Source organism: Bos grunniens, chromosome 9 (genome assembly GCF_055505025.1).
Source record: "Bos grunniens cultivar Pamir isolate PY7600 chromosome 9, Bosgru_T2T1.0, whole genome shotgun sequence".
NCBI lineage: Eukaryota > Metazoa > Chordata > Mammalia > Artiodactyla > Bovidae > Bos > Bos grunniens.
This window is the reverse complement of record NC_141173.1, coordinates 66,756,302-66,775,295: the sequence shown is the minus strand read 5'-3', so window position 1 is coordinate 66,775,295 and position 18,994 is coordinate 66,756,302. Positions and strand designations below refer to the sequence as shown.

Sequence of the window (18,994 nt, the reverse complement as noted above, 5' to 3'; positions counted from 1 at the left end):
TAACATGTAGACCTCATGTATTGGGGAAGGAAATGGCAACCCACTCCAGTGTTCTTGCCTAGAGAATCCCAGGGACGGGGGAGCCTGGTGGGTTGCTGTCTATGGGGTCGCACAGAGTCGGACACAACTGAAGCGACTTAGCAGCAGCAACAGCAGCAGACCTCATGTATAAATGAGAGTAACCCTGGTAACACCTAGGGTAACTGAGTATCCCAAAGAGATAGCTTTAGAATTTAAGTTTAAATACCATCTTAATCAGGAAAGGGTAGGGGAACATAGGCCCTTTAGAGGGGAATCAATGATTTTTAGGAAACATGTTGTTGTTCCATCACTAAGTCATGTTCAACTCTTTTATGACCCCATGAACTGCAGCACACCAGGCTTCCCTATCCTTCACTATCTCCTGGAGTTTGCTCAAACTCATGTCCATTGAGTCAGTGATGCCATCCATTCATCTCATCCTCTATCGCCTCCTTCTCCTGTCCTCAGTCTTTCCCAGCATCAGGATCTTTTCCAATGAGTCAGCTCTTTGCATCAGGTGGCCAAAGTATTGGAGCTTCAACTTCAGCATCAGTCCTTCCAATGAATATTTAGGATTGATTTCCTTTAGGATTGCCTGGTTTGTTCTTTTTGTGTCCAAGGGACTCTCACGAGTCTTCTCCATCGCCACAGTTTGAAAGCATCAATTCTTAAGTGCTCAGCCTTCTTTATGGCTCAACTCTCTCATCCATACATAACTACTGGAAAAACCATAGCTTTGATTAGATGGACCTTTGTTGGCAAAGTGATGTCTCTGCTTTTTAATATGCTGTCTAGGTTTGTCATAGCTTTTCTTCCAAGGAGCAAGCATTTTTTAATTTCATGGCTGCAGTCACCATCCTAGTGATTTTGTAGCTCAAGAAAATAAAGTTTGTCATTATTTCCACTGTTTCCCCTTCTATTTGCCATGAAGTGATGGGACCAGATGCCATGATTTTATTTTCTCTTTGAATGTTCAATGTTAAGCCAGTTTTTTCACTCTCCTCTTTCATCCTCATCGAAATCTTTCATCCTTATCGAGAAAGAAGAAGAGATCCTTAGAAAAAAGATAAGAGCTATGATAGTTTGTGACAAAGTCTGTCTGAATGTGGTGTTGACTTCTGGTCTTTTCTGTGATAAGAGCCAACCAATCTCAACCTGAAACCACCAGGGAGGAGATCTATGACAACTGAGTTTTGGAAGATCTATCTTTTAATCAGATAAGGGGAGTCCAGAGGCAGACTCTCCCTGCATTTGCTATTTTCCAAGTACCTACAGCTCAAAATAATCAATATACTAAGGCAACATATTTTGAGGTGGCATGCCCTAAACTCCTGTAGTCATATTTTGAAATTATATGTTCTGCTATCTGTCAGTACTCCCTCAGTCACCATCACACCCTTGACTAAGAAGATTCTTTTCACAAGGCCCCTGTGAGAATATTCCTAATTTATCCCCCCTATATAAAATAGAGGGGTTTGTGAATTTCCCTATTGAATAAATAGTTACTAGTACTGATCCCTGTCAGGGATATGAATTTGTTATAGGTAAAAATAAAAAATAATTAAATTTGAAAATGCAGTGACATTCTCTCCAACATTGCAAAGATAGATAAATTCTCAATTGGAAATGTCACTGATCATTGAGACAAGCCTTTTCTTCTAGAATTAGTTTATGATCTATTCATGCACATGTAGTTGGAGAGTAAAATTCTCAAACCTAACACATTAGTCAAAATATCTCAAGGACATATGTATAAAAGAGGTAAAATTGAATGTATTTACGTAGCTCTTTGCCAAGAAAATGAAAATGTTTTAAGTAAACACTCTAGGAGCTGAGATTAGATGAGAATACTTGAGATACGGGTGGCATTTGAATTCTTCTTACTTGGCTCTGCTTGGAGAAATACAATACTCTGAAACCTTCTCTGGTGCATTTACCAGCCTGTTGGCATCCTGATCATCAAGAAAAGGTGCCAAATGTGATCCTGAGAAACTCAGTGTAAGCCTAGAGTTTATGTAAATAGCCGTTGTCCCAGAGATATACATATCATTTGAAAAACTAAAAACCTCTGCCGTGGAAGTCTCTTTTCAAAGAGATATTTAATCCTGGAGCCATGGAGTTCTGGCAGGTTTCCAATATTCTATCCGAGTACACGGATGTAATCTCACTGCTTTGCAAGCAATGAACAGCTAGATTCTGCAAGGTACCTGCGAAGAGTCAGGGAAGACTGCCATCTGGTGGGAATGTAAAATTACTACTGAAATACAGTCACAACCTCACTGTTGCTATTTGCTTACAACCTAACTTTTAAAGCAAAAATGAAACGACGTTTTACTTTATTTTCTTAAGAGCTAAAATTTTAAGGCTTTTTTTTTTCAAATTTTTATTGGAGTATAGTTGATTTGCAACGTTATGTTAGTTTCAGGTATACATCAAAGTGAATCAGTTATACATAACACATATATCCACACTTTTATTTTTTACAGTTTTTTTTTTATGTGAACCTTTTTTAAAGTATTTATTTAATTGGTTACAATACTGTTTCTGTTTCCTATTTTGGTTTTTTGGCCACAAGGCACGTGGGATCTTAGCTTCCTGATTAGGGATTGAATCCACTCCTCATGCATTAGAAGGCCAAGTCTTAACCACTGAACTGCCAGGGAAAGGCCCTATAGATACTCTTTTAGATTTTCCCACATAGGCCATTATGCACCAAATATTTCAGTGGGTATCTCTAAAAGATATAGATTCTTAAACAATATTGTTATATTCTTGACAACATTAGAAATAAGGCCTAAATGTTATTATCAAGTTAGAATTCAAATTTGCCTGGCTGTCTATTAAATGTTTTTTCTAAATAAGATGTAAAGATTACAATTGAATGACATGTTTTAAAGTCTCTTTTAATCTATAGATTTCTTTCTGTTTTTTCTCAGTTTGTTTGAGAAACTGGATTAATTCTATAGTTTTCTACAGCAAAAATTTTACCACCGTATCCCTGTGGTTTCAGGAGTGGAAATGCTCTTCTTTTGCCAGTTAAATAGATCAGTTGTGTAGAAACTGAAATTAACTGTGATATTTTAGTTGTTTACCAAACACCTTCTCTTTTTAGATTTCTTGTACTTCACATAGGATTTCTGTGTATCAGTTTTTTCCTTGGTCTACCACATGCCATATACTCTTGTTGTTGCTGTTCAGTGTGACTCTGCGACCCCATGGACTACAGCATGCCAGGCTTCCCTACCTTCATTATCTCCCAGAGTTTGCTCAAACACATGTGCATTGAGTCAATGATGCCATCCAACTATCTCATCCTCTGCCACCCTCTTCTCCTCCTGCCCTCAGTCTTTTCCAGCATCAGGCTCTATTCCAATGAATCGGCTCTTCACGTCAGGAGGCCAAAGTATTGGAGTTTCAACTTCAGCAATCAGTCCTTCTAATATTCAAGGATATTTTCCTTTAGGATTGACTGGTTTGATCTCCTTGCTGTCCAAGGGACTCTCAAGAGTCTTCTCCAGCACCACAGTTCAAACCCATCAATTCTTCAGTGCTCAGCCTTCTTTATGGTCTGTCTCTCACATCCATATATGACTACTGGAAAAACCATAGCTTTGTGTATATGGAACATTGTCTGCAAAGTGATGTCTCTGCTTTTCAATAAACTGTCCAGGTTTTTAATACACTGTCATAGCTTTTCTTCCAAGGAGCAAGCATCTTTAAGTTTCATGGCTGCAATGATTTTGGAGCCCAAGAAAATAAAATCTGTCACTGTTTCCACTTTTTCTCCATCCATTTGCCATGAAGTGATGGGACCAGATGTCATGATTTTAGTTTTTTGTATGTTGAATGTTAAGCCAGCTTTTTCACTCTGCTCTTTCACTTTCACCAAGAGACTCTTTCATTCTTCTTTGCTTTCTGCCATATAATCTAGATGAAATATATTGTAGATGTCATGCATTCTAAGATTGCTTTGCCTGTGAGTTCACTTCCTTTGAAGATGTTCTTCTGACATGTTTTCTTATCTCCCAGAGTTTGCTCAAATACATGTCCATTGAGTCAATTGACTCTTGAAGCTTGGAAGATTCAGATTTGATTTTTTGGAAGGACTATTCCATAAAGAGTGCTGTGTATTTCTATCAGGAGGTACATAACATCTGGTTGTCTTTTGTTTTTATTTATTAAAAAAATTTTTATTAGAGTATATCTGCTTTACAATGTTGTTATTAGTTTATACTGTTTAGCAAAACAAATCAGATATATGTTTAAATAGCCTTTCTTTTTTGGATTTCTTCCCATTTAGGTCACCACAGAGCATTGAGTAGAATTCCCTCTGCTGTATAGTAGGTTTTGGTTTGTTTTTATAAAGTTGGCAGCTGTTGATGATCATTGTCAACTCAAATTATAGAGCAGTTCTGGGTCACTGGGTCCTGCTTCTGATTTAAGAGATTGGATATCCTAAGATGGGACTCTGCCCAGGTACATGGTGGCACCCTGGATTTCAGGGAATTGCACTGCACTGCAGACTTGATAAACCCAATCAAGGTGTTTGAAAACTTTGTTTTCTAGTTTAAATAAAATCAGACCTCACAAAATGGACAATCTTTTTTAATTACAGAAAAAAACTGTCGATTTAAGAATCCATCTGCCAATGCAGGAAATGCAAGTGCTGCAGGGTCAATCCCTAAGCTAGGAAAATCCCCTGGAATAGGGGATGGCAACCTGCTCCAGTATATTGCCTGGAAAGTTCCATGGAGAGAGGAGCCCGTTGGGCTGCAGTCCATGTGGTTGCAAAGAGTCAGATGTGACTGAGAACACACATAATACAAAATAAAGATTATATTACAAAGGACACTGTTAAGAGAGTGAAAAGATAAGGTACAGAGAAGGGAAGACTATTTATAAAATAAATAAGGAATATTAAAAAAAAACTTGTATTCAGAGTATATAAAACTTACCAGTCAATGACAAAATTACAGACAGCACAATACAGAAAATGGGCAGAACAATTGAATGGTTGTTACTCGCAAAGTACTAACAGTTGCTTCACAGTGACCAGTATAACACTGAAGAGAGAGTTAATTTCACTAGTCACCTGGGAAATGTAAATTAAAACCACAGTGAGGTAACACTATAGATTCATAGAGTGGTTAAATAAAAAGACAGACAGTATCAAATCTTAGCAAGAATATGAAAAAACTGAATCTCACATACTCTGTGAGACTATAGTCTGGAAAATTGTTTTGCAGGATCTACTAAAGCTAGGCGTATACATCCCCTATGACCTAACAATTTTGAGCCTACAGAAATGTATGCATATGTGCACCAGAAATAAATGTATATACATGTGTACAAAAAGACATGCATTAGAATATTTATAGCAGTGTCATTTGTAATAGCTAAAACCTGGAAACAACTCCGGTCTTCTTCAGTAGTAGAGTATATTAATAAATTTTGGTATATTTGTACAATGGAATTCTTTCTGAACTTTTGGATAAGAAGAAAGAATCCAGACACAAAAGAGAATATGCTCTGTTATCCAAAATATGAAAAGTTTCCAAACAAAAAATAAAACTGAACTATGCTATCAGAAGTCAAGGTAGTGGTTAGCTTTGGGGAAGAGGAATTGAAAATGTGAGTGGGTTGAGGCATGAGAGAGTTACTAAGCTGCTATTAATACTCTATTATACTTCTAGTATTTCTCCATCAGCCACATTAAAAGGAAAAAAAATTAACTAGTCAAACCCATCAAGATGTCAGACAAAAAGCTGAAATTATCAAAAAGGTTGAAATAAGGGTTTACAAACACTCTGACAGCAAATTTCACCGTATTTTATACTGTGCTATATGACATTAGCAACTGAGAAAATGAAACCTTAGTGATTAACAATATATTTTAAAACTAAGCAATAAGAATATGAAGACATAGTTTTTCAGTGCTGTTTATAATTATGTTATTCTAAATCTAGTACTTCACTGTACTTAAAAGTCACTGTCATTAATGTTAACTTGAGTTTTTCTAATAGTAGTAAGGAAAAAAATTACATATTATTGTGTAAACTAGTTCTTCCTAAAAATGGCTAATGTAACACAAAGAAGCAATATGGTGACAAATTAAAACCATTTCTTTTTATGAAAATAACCTTATAAGATGTATAGAAAAAAGCTTAAGATTTTAACATGCTAGTATATGTAAAAGGCATAAAATATGGTGCCTGACACTTGGCAAGCACTACATAAATGTTAGCTATTATTATTATTTATCCAAACAAATGACTCAGTGAGGGAGATTTTCTATAAAGCTGTGCGAGAGTTCAATTTTTCCTGACAACATGTATGTTCATTTGTTTTGCTAGATTGTGCCTCAATAATGGAACCCATGAAATATTGTTTAATGCACTGGAGAAGCCATGATTCTCTCCCTTAATGATTTCTTTAGTAAAAGTATTGCTTTATGGGTGAATGAAGTTCAGCTAGTTGATAGAGGAGCTCCCTTATCTAGAATTTTTAAAGTGATCCTACAGGAGGCTTAGAGTGGTGAATCCACATATGAAATGTACTCCCAGTGTCATTATATGCAAGTTACTATAGCAAAGAAATTGTAGCCAGGAGTTTACAAAGTTCTACAGGATGTTTTGGATATGGTTAATTTATACAAACAAAAGTAAAGTATGTAGTTGGATCCTCAACTCACTACACTTTGTGAGGCGGGAATGATTATGGCATTCTTTTGTGCGATATAAAGATTTATTTATAAATTATCTGACAGCAAGTTATTTTTTCCCAAACTGAAGATTTATTATTAAGATTTATTTTACAATAAGTCAAGTGTTCAAATTTGCCTACCTAATTCATGATTCCAATTGCTTGTTGGTTGTCTATAGCTTAGAGCTATACATACATACACATTTGAGCTAGCCTTTCAATAAAAAGGACAAAAGATAACTAAAAAATCACTTATAAGGAATATTTTTTAAAGGGTGGTTTAAAAATATTTCCGATACTATGAGCTTTAATTCCTGAAAACAGCATACAACATATAAAACCTCTCATCTTACAAACTTTAAAAACTTAGAAACAAAAATTTTAATCATTTACAAACGCTTCCAAAGAATTTCAGTGGGTTTTGAACACAGTATTTAAAATCTTAATTAATTGACAACTCAAATCTGTTTGGGTTTTAAAAAACAGTTGTATGTTAGGAAAGATAAGGTATTACTAGCTGTACTACATTACTTTGTACTACATTATCTTTGCAAAATCAGTAGACTTTGTTGAAATATAAGCATCATGATTTAGTGAGAGCAATTAACAATGTACTTTTTCCATTTAGATCAATGTATTTTTGTGAAGCGCTACTTTTCATTGGTGACACCCACTTAAACTCAGTCTATAAATCAACTTAATTATGAAGGAAACAATTGAATTGCTGTATCACAAAGTGTTAAATCAAGATTTAAAAAATAATGACAACTATTCCATTTTTCTCTGTATTATTAATAAATGAAATAAAATTTTGCTTAAAATATTTTTACTTCCACTTTATTAAATTTCCTACTTTGTTTTATAATCGTATGTTGTATAGTAAATATACACACATTCATATATATTAGTAGAGTACATATGTAAAATTTTGTGTATTTGTGCATGCATCCCCTGGAGAAGGAAATGGCAACCCACTCTAGTATTTTTGCCTGGAGAATCCCAGGAACAGAGGAGCCTGGCAGACGGCAGTCCACAGGGCCACATAGAGTCAGGCATGACTTAGCAACTGAATGACAACAACAAAACACATGCATCACATTTATGTTTTATGCTTAAATTTTTTATTATTAAAAACATGCAGTCAGAAAGGTTTAGAGATCACTGATTTAGAGGTTGGCAGGAAAGAGAAAAGATGATGAAAGAGATGAGTGAATGAGGATCCAAGAGAGAAGAGAGTACAGTGTTTCTGGAGACTGAGGGGAAAACATTTTTTAAAAAATGATGAGGTTGGTAACAGAGTTATGTGCAGCAGAAAGCTCGGGAACCATGAGGTCTGAGGAAAGGCCATGGGATTTATGACTGATGATTAGAAAGTTATTGGTGAAAATATTTTTAGTCAAGTGGCAGGCACAGAAACCAGATTCTATGCAGTAAATATCAGTTAATACATGAGTAGGAGAAAAGGAAAAGGAGCAATAAGAATAGTCCACTCTCGCTAAAGTTTGGCAGAAAATGAACAAAGCAGTGGAGAGGCAGAGTCAGAGAATAGTGTGGAAGTGGGCATAGTAATTGAGACAAGGGAAAGGTGGGAAAGAAAGGGTCACAGAGAAACAGGGTCAAAGCGAAAGAGGCACATACTTTAGAAAGTAGACAGGACATTTTGCAAGTCAATGTGAAAGAAGAGAGATTAACTGACTTTCTGAAAAAAGACAAGGAAAGCTGTGGAAATTGATTTCAAATAGCCATGATCTCATTGAATTAACTGATTAAATATGATTGAGGAAACCAGGTTGCAACTTCAGCTTGATAAAGGAGGGGAAGATTTTGAAACATCATCTATGCATGCCTCACAAGGAACTGAAGTGGCGATCCTCAGATTGCTGAGCAATACTGAGGACCCGATGTCACCAGGCAACGTGAACTTATGTCAGAGACAAATGGGAAAGTTACAAGACTTTAAAAACAACAACAACAACAACTAACAGCAATGAGCCACCTTTCAGGAAGTGAGAGAACAGAAAGTGACTTCTAGGAATTAGCAAAACGAGTGGAATAGAAAATGAAAATCTTAACAACCACAATGCGAAAACTGTTAACGTGGGTTCCAAGGATCCCTTGGGTGGGAAAACAAGTGAGATAAGGAGGAAGCTAGAAGGAAAAAGTGAACTGAAGACTGAGAGGGCAGAACAGGGCTAAGTAAGAGTGTGTGCAGAGGAGAATGCTGGACCCAAGACCTGGATGATGGAGAAACTCTGAGGGACAGTGAGATCCAATTCTAACTGTACTTTGCACTTACAAGAGACTTAAAAATGAGCAGAAAATAAAGTGCTACAGAGGCATGAAATGTTAAATCCTTTGATGTCATTTTGGTACAGGAATGGCAAAGAGCTGGACAGAAGCTAAAAAAACCATTGTGAGCAAAGTGGGAGAGGATCCTAGAGATGATGGAGGGATCATGCCAAGATTGTGTAAGGAATTTAGAGACGTTGTTGGATGGTGGTATGAGAGCATGCTTTATAAAGGGCATGGAGAATGGGGTGTATGAGCAGAAAGAGGTCAGAAAGCAGCCTTATGGGGAACGGGTTTCACAGAAGTGTGGCCAGGCTTGAGGTGAGGAGGTGGGAAGCAGCCTTTGAGGATGACATCCTGTGTTGGGCACTCCTTCACAAGAACAGGAGAGTTTTGCATTTTAGCAGCACTTTAGTGGCAAGAGTGCCATTTAGCATTTCATAGAATGCAAATACCTGAAGAAATAGATGAATCATACTCATCAAAGTTGTTGATGACTCAATTCATAGTATAGCAATGTTTTAAATCAGGTTGCCAGGATGGATGTCTTTCAAAGACCCATGTGAAAGCCTGCATTTTAATACCCAGAAGGTTAAAATGGTTTCAAATGTAATTTTTAAGAAATGAATTTTAAATTCTTTTTCTAGATACAGAACTATTATATGGTAGACTGCAGTTCCCATCTGCCATCTGCAGCAAGCGTTGCTCTGCTGGACATTTTTCAAATGCTATTCGTATGTCCACTGATTCAAAACTAATTTCACCAAAACTAATCTAAACAAAAAATGTGTCACATAATTTATATTGCTAGAATTTCTGTTTCTCTAATTCAAATTAAGATTAATTTTCCTGCCCTTTGGCCACAGGTTGCCCTTACAAAGTCTAAGAGTTAGGATTTTCCAATTAAAATAGGAGCCATGAAAGTTATAATAACCATATGAATTAATGATCTTAAAACTTTCAGGAAGGCCAAATAATGAAAAAGAAGAAAATATATTTCTACACAAAGAGCTATTCCTGTGTTCATAATAGTAACACTGTAAGTAAGCCAACTGCTGTATTTTATAGGGAATGCAGTTGTCACAGCCCCTCTAAAACAGCAAACACTTTTACATGCCTGTCCATGATCTAATAAGTCTAACATCTTTTGAGGGCAGCCAGACTTCTCATTTATTTCCTTAAGAATAACAAATGTACAGAGTAGCTGTCTCTTCTGACCTTATTTTAAAATAAAGGTATGTTGGTCAAGCATTACCTCAAGTTTCCATTTCATCTTCGGCTTAATTCATAGAAAATTAGAGTGGCAAGAAGTAGATTGAATTGAGCTTGACAGAACAGTGTGAAGAGGTTCTCTGCCCTGAGAATCTGGAGGAAAATTCTTAAATTTCTTTCAATCAAAGTGTATTATTATTTTGAGTTCTTCTTATACCTATAAACTAGGATTTGATTTTTTTTTTTTGCCAAGACAGTGGTCAAATAAACATCAAATTAAGATGGTGGGATTTGTAGATGTCAAATTGTCTAGTTGCCAGTTTTCAGCAGAGGAAAGAGAGAACGATGCAATGCAATATATGAGTACTTGTTAACTTTCTTTGGTACATAATATGTTCTGGAAACAGGTCTTTGAAAGTAGGCTTAAAGGTTTAAAGTAGGCTTAGTAATAACTGAAGGGTTTCTTTCCCAGAAAGCATGGTGTGATTTGTGATATATGATGCATGATAAAATCTCTAATCATAGTTGCAAGAGGGATAGTCTCCTTTGGATCTGGCCCCAGCAAGTCCAGCTGGAAGTGGAGGGCCCTGAAGGGCAGAGATGGAAGACTCTCATCTCTTATCAGGGCAGCTAGGGAAGCAGATACAGGCATCTTTATTTCCCATGGGCCAGTTGTCTCTTTTCTGACCCAAGGGAAAGGACAAGGCAAATAGAAAATCCCAGCTCTTGCAAATGTCTAAGCTTCTGGGCAGTTGGGCAGTCCTTGGAGCAGGCTGGGATAAGAGGGCTTGGTCCCACCTGTTAACCACAATTAGGCCCAATAGCATCTAAGTGTCAAGCCACATGTGTGCATACACCTGGGATTGTTGCTGAGGCCCCCAGTCAGCTGCCAGCTCAGAGTCTGGCCAGTGTTATCCCAGGGCGCAAAGAAGGTGTGTAATGGTAGAGGAGGGAAGAGCCCTGGCTGAGGAGGGTGAGCGATGCCAGCAAAGGCTCTCAGAAAGGCCAGAGAGGCCATAGCCTGAAGCTCTGGGAATGGAAAGGAAGGTGGGCTTCCAATGGGCTTCCAATGGGCATGCATATCACAGGTCTGGGCAACCTGCTTGCAAACAACCTAAGGCTGGAAGGGACTGAAAATGTTTCAGAGATGGTTTGTCTTTGGAATCGGACAGAGCAAGCTCAAAAGCATTCTCTTTCAATTGGTACAGAGAATGTTTTCTTTGCAGAAAAGACAGTTAATTTGTGTAAATGGATGATTGTATGAAACCTCAAATTATTGTATGAAACAGAGGACTGTTTATATGGATGATCAACTTTAGATTGCTTTTCAGTTGATATTCTTGCTTATTTAAATATTTTCCTCAGGAAAAAAACCAAACATTTGTCTCCATTTAATTAAATCTTTATAGTGCACAATGAGAAATTTATTACTTTTTCCAAACCACTTGATAACCTTCTACATTATTTATGGTGATTCAACCATAAATGAACCAAAGAGAACACACACATACTAGAACACAGACTACATAGAGAATCACATGTTCTCCTGGAGTGATAATTTGAATGTGCAGAGCAAACCTATATTTCTTGTGATTAGATTTTGGTCTTTGCTTGTTTATTTTAATGTATAAGCTCGAATTATTGTTGCCTTTTTGTTTTAAGTAGAATTTAATTCCAAAGAATAAAGTTCATGAGAAATTTTTCCCTGAATATTTCACATTTGAAATTTCTTCTCAAGTATCCCTTGAATTCAGTACCTGAAATGAAAAAGTACAGGCAGTATAAAAGAGAAGTTATTTATATAAGCAGAGAAGGAGGTCACTTTTGTAAGTCTGTTAAGAGAGTGATTGATTTTTTGCAAAATAAAAAGTAAAGTACATTAACTGGAATATTTCACATTATTTTAAAAGTGGATGATGTTTAGTTCCTGGACCAAGAAGTCCCTATGTGGCTTTCTAAGGAAAAGCAAGCGTTATTTGTCCTTGGGGAGAAAAGATACAAGTGAATATAATCACAAAATGGGAATCTCAATGAATTGTTTGGAAAAGGGTAATTTTTACCCAACAACATGGCCTAAGGTATGAGACGAAAGATAGATTTGAAAAAGTCTTTCAATTTTTTTTCCATGGCTATCTGAGTTAACTTTTTTGGGACAATGTTTATTTGCTCCTTTCTTTGTGCATGAGAAAAATATCCAATATCTTGTAATTGGATCATTGCTTTCAGCAGGAACACTAAAAGCAGTATTTAAACTGCAAGCCAAGAATAACATGACAAATAATTTAATAGTCATTTTATATTAGCAGACAGGATGCTAATGACTCATTTCTAATGACAAGTTAAATGGAAGTTACACAAAATGAACAGGATCTGTTTTTGAAGTACTATAGAGTGGTCACAAAGGCCCAATGACTGCCAGTTCAGGTTTATCTGCGTTCCTCTCTATTCTTTGCACACATCTTATTTTTCTCATTTTTCTCGGACTTGATCTTCAGGTTAAAAGCTTGATATCACTGCAGCAGTGCCAAACAGAGGGTTTTATTTCTTCTATTATTGTTAGGCCACAATTTCATGCCTTGGGAATATGGGGCCACTGTTTATACATACTCAGTTCTCAGGTTCTCACTTTCCCTGACATCACCATTATTTGATTTATAATTTCCATAGGTAGTGACTATCTAACGTGAATCAGAGAAATATGTGAGATGTTACATGACATAGTGTTTGCAATGATTGCAACAGTAATTTAAAAGCACGGGATTTGTGATGTGTTTTTTTGATGGATAAAAGAAGTTAAAATATGTGTGCCTTTCAACTATATAAGTTTTACTATTAAGAGCGAGTGGCTATCACTCTTAACATGTGAACATGTGACTGTGTCTTGGCCATTGATAAGCTGGCCTCTTTTTTTTAAAGTCATAAAAATTGTCTGTATTTTATTCATGCATTTCTTTGTTTAATTTACAGTTATTCAATACTATATTTAAACGCCAAAATAAGGTCTAAAACTATTATAGACATCATCTTTATTTTCAGTGGATTTCTGTTTTAATCAGAAGATAGATATTAATTAAACACGAAGCTAACTAACTATTGTTTAATTGTATTTGTGAAAATTGCATTTCAGTAGAAGTACAAGTTTCTCAAAGACTTGGAAAAAATGTTGCTAGCTAAAGACTACATGGTGTTGAAAACTGTGTAGGAACTCCAGACTTAGTAAAATTAATGAGGAAGCATTTGTGAAGAACATTCTAGATGAATGAAATAGCAGAGTCACATGGAGCAAAGTTCTGAAGGCACAGTGGAAGAACTTGAGAGATAGGAAAGAAGGAGAGAAAGCCACGGGGCAGAGCAAGAGGTAGAGGGTGGGGGGTGGGGTGGGGAACTGGTGCTCAATGAAGAGAAATTGGCACTGAAAAATGGAGCATTATGGGAATTTTACTGTAGCACAAAATCAATACCTGGGGATGGTTTGAAGACTCAGGGACCTGGAGGGAAGGGCTAAGTGAACAGGGTTTAGAGGACGTCATGGCAGGGTTAGTAGCTTAAGAGATGAGTACCTCCCTTTTCATTGGCTGTAGTAACTAAAGCAAAGAAGAGCTTGGAAAGCTTCACTGAGCTTCACTAGAAGAGATCAAAATGTGGGTACTGTCTCTAGCAAAGTGGGGTTCTTAATTGTTGAAATGCTGATATATAAAATGTTCAACCTGCCCAGAGGTTTACACCAAGAAGCTCCAGGCTTTTGTAATAATTGAACCATTCTGATCAAGAGCTCATTTTCTTTCCTCAGCCTTTCATGTTAAGCTTTCAGGTTTAAGAATTTTATTTAAATTCTTCATTCTTCTCTGAAGTCTGGGATATACATTAGTTACATAATTTGCATGAACTTTTATAACATTTTCTCCTCAGTGTTTTAATGTCATCAATTGAATTTGGTATGAAAAAGCAGGAAACTGCATTCCTTTTGAACTTAATTTACTTCTTAGTACTTCTAAGTACTAAGTACCATGATTTAATACTCATCTAATAACTTGAGATAATAATATATTTTCCTAAGTATCTAATTCAAAATCAGGAAAATATTTTTTTTCAAAGCTATGAGGTACTACACACTTGAAAATAATTTTAAAAATTCATATCAAATGATGGACTTAGCTTTTATGGGCTGTGGATGAGTCAAATATAAACAAGTACAGTGGCTTAATAAATATCAACAAGTACAGTTCTAGGTAATAAATATCGATATTCAAGCTTTGATCTTTTGAGTTGTCCCCATAGTACCATCAGGATTCCATCTTTTGTCATTACATTGGCCAGGCTTTTTGGCAAAGGCTTTGGCCAGTGTCAGCGTCAGGAACCTCATCTACAACGTAGGACCTGGTGGACCAGACCCAGAAGGAGGTCCAGCCCCATCCACCACTGCTGCCCCTACTGAGGGAAAGAAGTAGAAGCAAAGATAGAAGAATCTGAAGAGTCTGATGATGACAAGAGCTTTGGTCTTTTTGACTAAACCTCTTTAGTAACACATTCAATACAAAGCAGAGCTCTTAAAAAAAAGAAGGAATTTAAGAATTATCAACAAATGGCTTCTGTACTCTTCTACTGTACTCTTCTAATTCTCTGCCTAAATAGTTGGCAGAGATCTAAACATGGATCCCCAACTTCCGGGATCTAATGTCTGATGATCTGAGGTGGAGCTGATGTAATAATAATAGGAATAAAGTACACAATAAATGTAATGCCCTTTCATCATCCTGAAACCACTCCCCCTCACCCTGGTCCATGGAAAAATTGTCTCCCATGAAACCAGCCCCTGGTGACAAAAAAGTTGGGGATCACTGGTTTAAGAAATTATAATTGAACAACTTAGAGTCTGAGGCTATTTATATTTATGTTTATATTCTCCCAATGTTCCCAGTATCTGGGATACTAAATATAAATGGTTGTTGGATGTACCAGTTATCTATTGTCACACAATGCTGTTCATTCATCAGAAAAACTTAGTGGCATCCAGATAAAAACGTATTTTTCATGAGGCTCTGAAGTGCAGCTGACCTAAGTTAGTTTCAGCTGATCTGGTTGGGTTTGACCAAGTATTTAGGACTCTTCTAGCCATTAGTTGTCTCAACCAGGATGACTGGGGTAGCCTGACTCTAATTTCTGTCCTGTTCAACCTGCAGAAGTCTAGTCTGGGCATGTTCTCACGATGTAGGGGAAGGACACCAATGAGTAAAACCAACTGTGCAAGCATTTTCAACTGTGTGTCACATGTGTCAATTTCCTGTTGGTCTAGCAAAAGTCACATGGACAAATCAAAAGTCAGAGTAAGAAGGCAGTGCAAAATCATACAGGAAGGACATGGATACAGAGAGGAGCAAGAACTGGGGCCATTGGTACAACTGGTCCATTGAGTGAATACATAGATCAATAAGTGATGGAAGAGCACTGGACTAAGGGTTGGGAGACATATCCCTGAGGCTTGGCACTGTTCATTCTGTTAATCTGGGTATATTGTTTAATTATGATGGACCCTAATTTCCTTATTGGCTCTTCCCAAACTTTAAAAGCCTTTGATTCAAGCTTTTAATGACGTTTTAATGAATTTAATGCTGTATAGAGTCTATAAGAGAAACCTAAGGAAAGTTGTTCATTATCCTACTCTTTAGTGAACCAAAATGGCTAGTGTGGATGGCCAAAATTGATTGGCTACTTTTGACTCCATGAATCTCTGAATATTTTGTAATCATATCCAAACTGAAAAACTTCTAATCTGAATTTCAGTAAGGAGCAATGTGCTGAAAATTCAATTTCTTATTTAAATTGAAAATTCAATTTAGTGCTTGCTCCTCTCTGATGATTCTTTTGAAGCATACAGTATGTCAGGGCAACATCAGACACTATGACATTTCTTATACGTGAGATGTGTTTTAGAGTCCATTGATGTTTTACTTTAATAATTCATTGTTATGATGAATTACCATTCTAAAATTGACTACAGGAGCTTTGTCATACTTGGATAATGTTGATAAAAATGTGGGTTATTTTAAAGTAAATATTGTGATTAGTTTTATAATATAAAAGGTGTAGATAATAACAGAAGTGAAACCTGTTCTTTATTATACAATAAATAATTATGTAACATATAATGAAAGTCTGTATTACTAAATTATTAAGAATAAAAATGAAGCAAACAATATTTTATAAGCTTCATAAGAAAGTAATGTACACAAATGGGTTTTGAAGATAATATTCTGTGTCTGAGAGGACTTGTTACTTGAATCACTTAGATTGCCTCAAAAATTCAACACCTAGATTACCAAAGTATATTGTTGAAGATATAATCTGTAACCCACTTTGACATATGGACTGTTTGATTTCAGATATACAGAAATAACTCGCCATATGATAAGTATCCTTGTCATACACTGGGTAGCATTTATTTTGGACTGATAATTTACTCATAAAATCAATCACTCTGGTTTGTGTCATTTCAGAGTGTCCACGTAGACAGATCCAAGAAACTGTACTCAAATCAAGCTGGTCTGGACTCAAAAGTACCAGCTGGTTGTCAAAATGATTTGGCTGATCTGGAGAAAGAGAAGAGAAAGACTGAGGCAACTGCAGTAACAGGTACCAATGCAACCACCGGTTGGTTAAGCCTGTGATACTGGTTTTAACTGCCTTTATGACAAAGGCAAAATGTACAGATTCTTATTACCATTTTGTTTGGAATATATGACTCGATCAAAGCAACAGCCCAGACCTGTGAATCTCACTGAAATTTAGTTTTAAGTGAAGCATAATATTAAACACTCACATTGACAAAAGATCTGTTCATTGTTTGCTGTTGTTAGATTTTTCTTCTCATTTATGATTTTCATGCCCAAGGAAGTGTTTTTATTCTAATACTGCTTGTATTATCATGACAATAATATTGCTATATGTTTGCTAGATTTAACAAGAAGGATTAATAGCTTGAGAAGAGGTCAAGATAATTGAGATGCTTTTAATTTTAGAAAGTGTCAGATGGGTAGCCTAATGCAGACTTGAATTATAATAGTTTAGTTTATAGAGACAGTGTTCTGATATTTTTCATCTCTACTAAAAGCAAAACAAGAGCAAATGGACTTGTCAAGAAGTTGATAACATTCAATTAAGTTACCCAGACTAACTTCCATATTGTGGAAATCTGGGATAAGTTAGCAAGGGAAATGAGAATTTTCTTTCTTGGCAATATTTTTAAACACACCAAAGAAGCTCAATTTCTATTACACTTTATCTTTGAAACTTCACATTTCGTTTGTAGAAAAATTGAAACTGTAATTATGCTTAAGCATATGGTTTGTTCTTTTTCCCTCCTTATTTGATTTTGTAGCCAGCACTCTTTTTTCCTCCAAGGGCATGTAAAAGTCAAAATACTAGATATAAAGTCTCTGAAGTGTTTCTGCTCAAACTCTGACTGTGCAATCTGGGTTCTTTCATGTAGTTAACTTACTGGCTTCTGACACTCCTATAAAAATATCCCATAGAGCTTTTCTTATTACCTTTTCATTGACTCTTTCTGAATGATAAAAATGAAATTCTGTAAAGGGCTTTGAAAACCATGCATATTGCAATTCCTCCAAATTTCAAATACTAACCAAGTGTGACTATAAAAGAAACAACTACTGCAGTGAAAATTGGCTGCAGTGTGCTGAGTCTCAGGCTATTATTAATTCATCGGAAACTATTTTTTTCCTTAAGATTATGGATCCTAAAAAGTACAAGATAACACAATTGCTGAGATCAAAGTTTTTGTTTCAATCATTGGAAAACTTATTATCTGATCTTCCCCTGTATGTGAATCTTCCTGGGATGCTATATGAGAGTTCCAGGTTTGTGCTGTGAATGAATCAGTGCAGAGTATGATACAGACCAGGGTAGGAACTGCTTTGAACCTATTGCCTGTTAGTGATGGTTTAAGAAAAAAGAGGACCTGGAATTAAAGTGATGGTCCTAGGCAAGTGAGACTTACTAACTTTACTCAAGAGAGTAAAATGAAATCTGCTTTATTACATTAATTTCAACAAGAATTTATTTAAAAACTACACAGTATGTGTCTGGGCAATATTTGCAATTGCTTTCCCATTTGAAATTACAATAAATTGTAGAGTCTATCTTCATTGTGAATTATAATTGTATGACAGTTCCATAATAAGAATACAAAAGTAAAGCAGAAATATAATTCTTCAAAATTCACTTTTGTGAAACTTCATATATTTTCTTCATTAAAAAGAGGCTCTTTAATCTATGTGTGTGTTGATAGCTCAGACGTATCCAACTCTTGCTACCCCGTGGACTATAGTCCACCAGGCTTCTCTGTCCATGGGATTCTCCAGGCAAGAATACTGGAGTGGGTTGCCATCTCCTTCTCCAGGGGATCTTCCCAATGCAGGTATCAAACCCAGGTGTCCTGTATTGCAAGGAGATTCTTTACCATCTAAGCCACCAGGGAAGCCCCTTTGGATCTATACTTAACATTTACTGTACTTTGAATGAGTAGCTCATCTGTGAATATTCATTAACTACCTGATAGTTCAGGATGGACAAATCATACTCCTTCTGAGTTTTCTCCTCTTTTTAAATTTTAGACACAAGTCAGTCATTTCCTAAATTCTCTTCGGGTGAGAATGGCAGTTTTAGAGTCTCTGCAGCGTATCGCAGAGAAAACAAAGCAAAACCAAACAAAACCTTATTAAGACAGGGGAGCTGCTTCTCCAGTTTTGCTCCT

At 36.2% G+C, this 18,994-nt stretch overlaps 1 protein-coding gene across 2 annotated transcripts in view; it reads left to right on the top strand.

The window, feature by feature from the left end:
* Positions 1 to 18,994, top strand: part of THEMIS (thymocyte selection associated) — a 198,073-nt gene that overhangs the window by 167,344 nt on the left and 11,735 nt on the right. The window contains exon 5 of one of the 2 annotated variants that reach the window (XM_086316435.1): positions 16,719 to 16,854. In XM_086316435.1, the coding sequence (XP_086172561.1) occupies positions 16,719 to 16,854 (136 nt within the window). Of the gene's footprint in view, positions 1 to 16,718; positions 18,196 to 18,994 lie in introns of those variants that run through there. The other variant, XM_086316434.1, reaches the window with a different exon arrangement.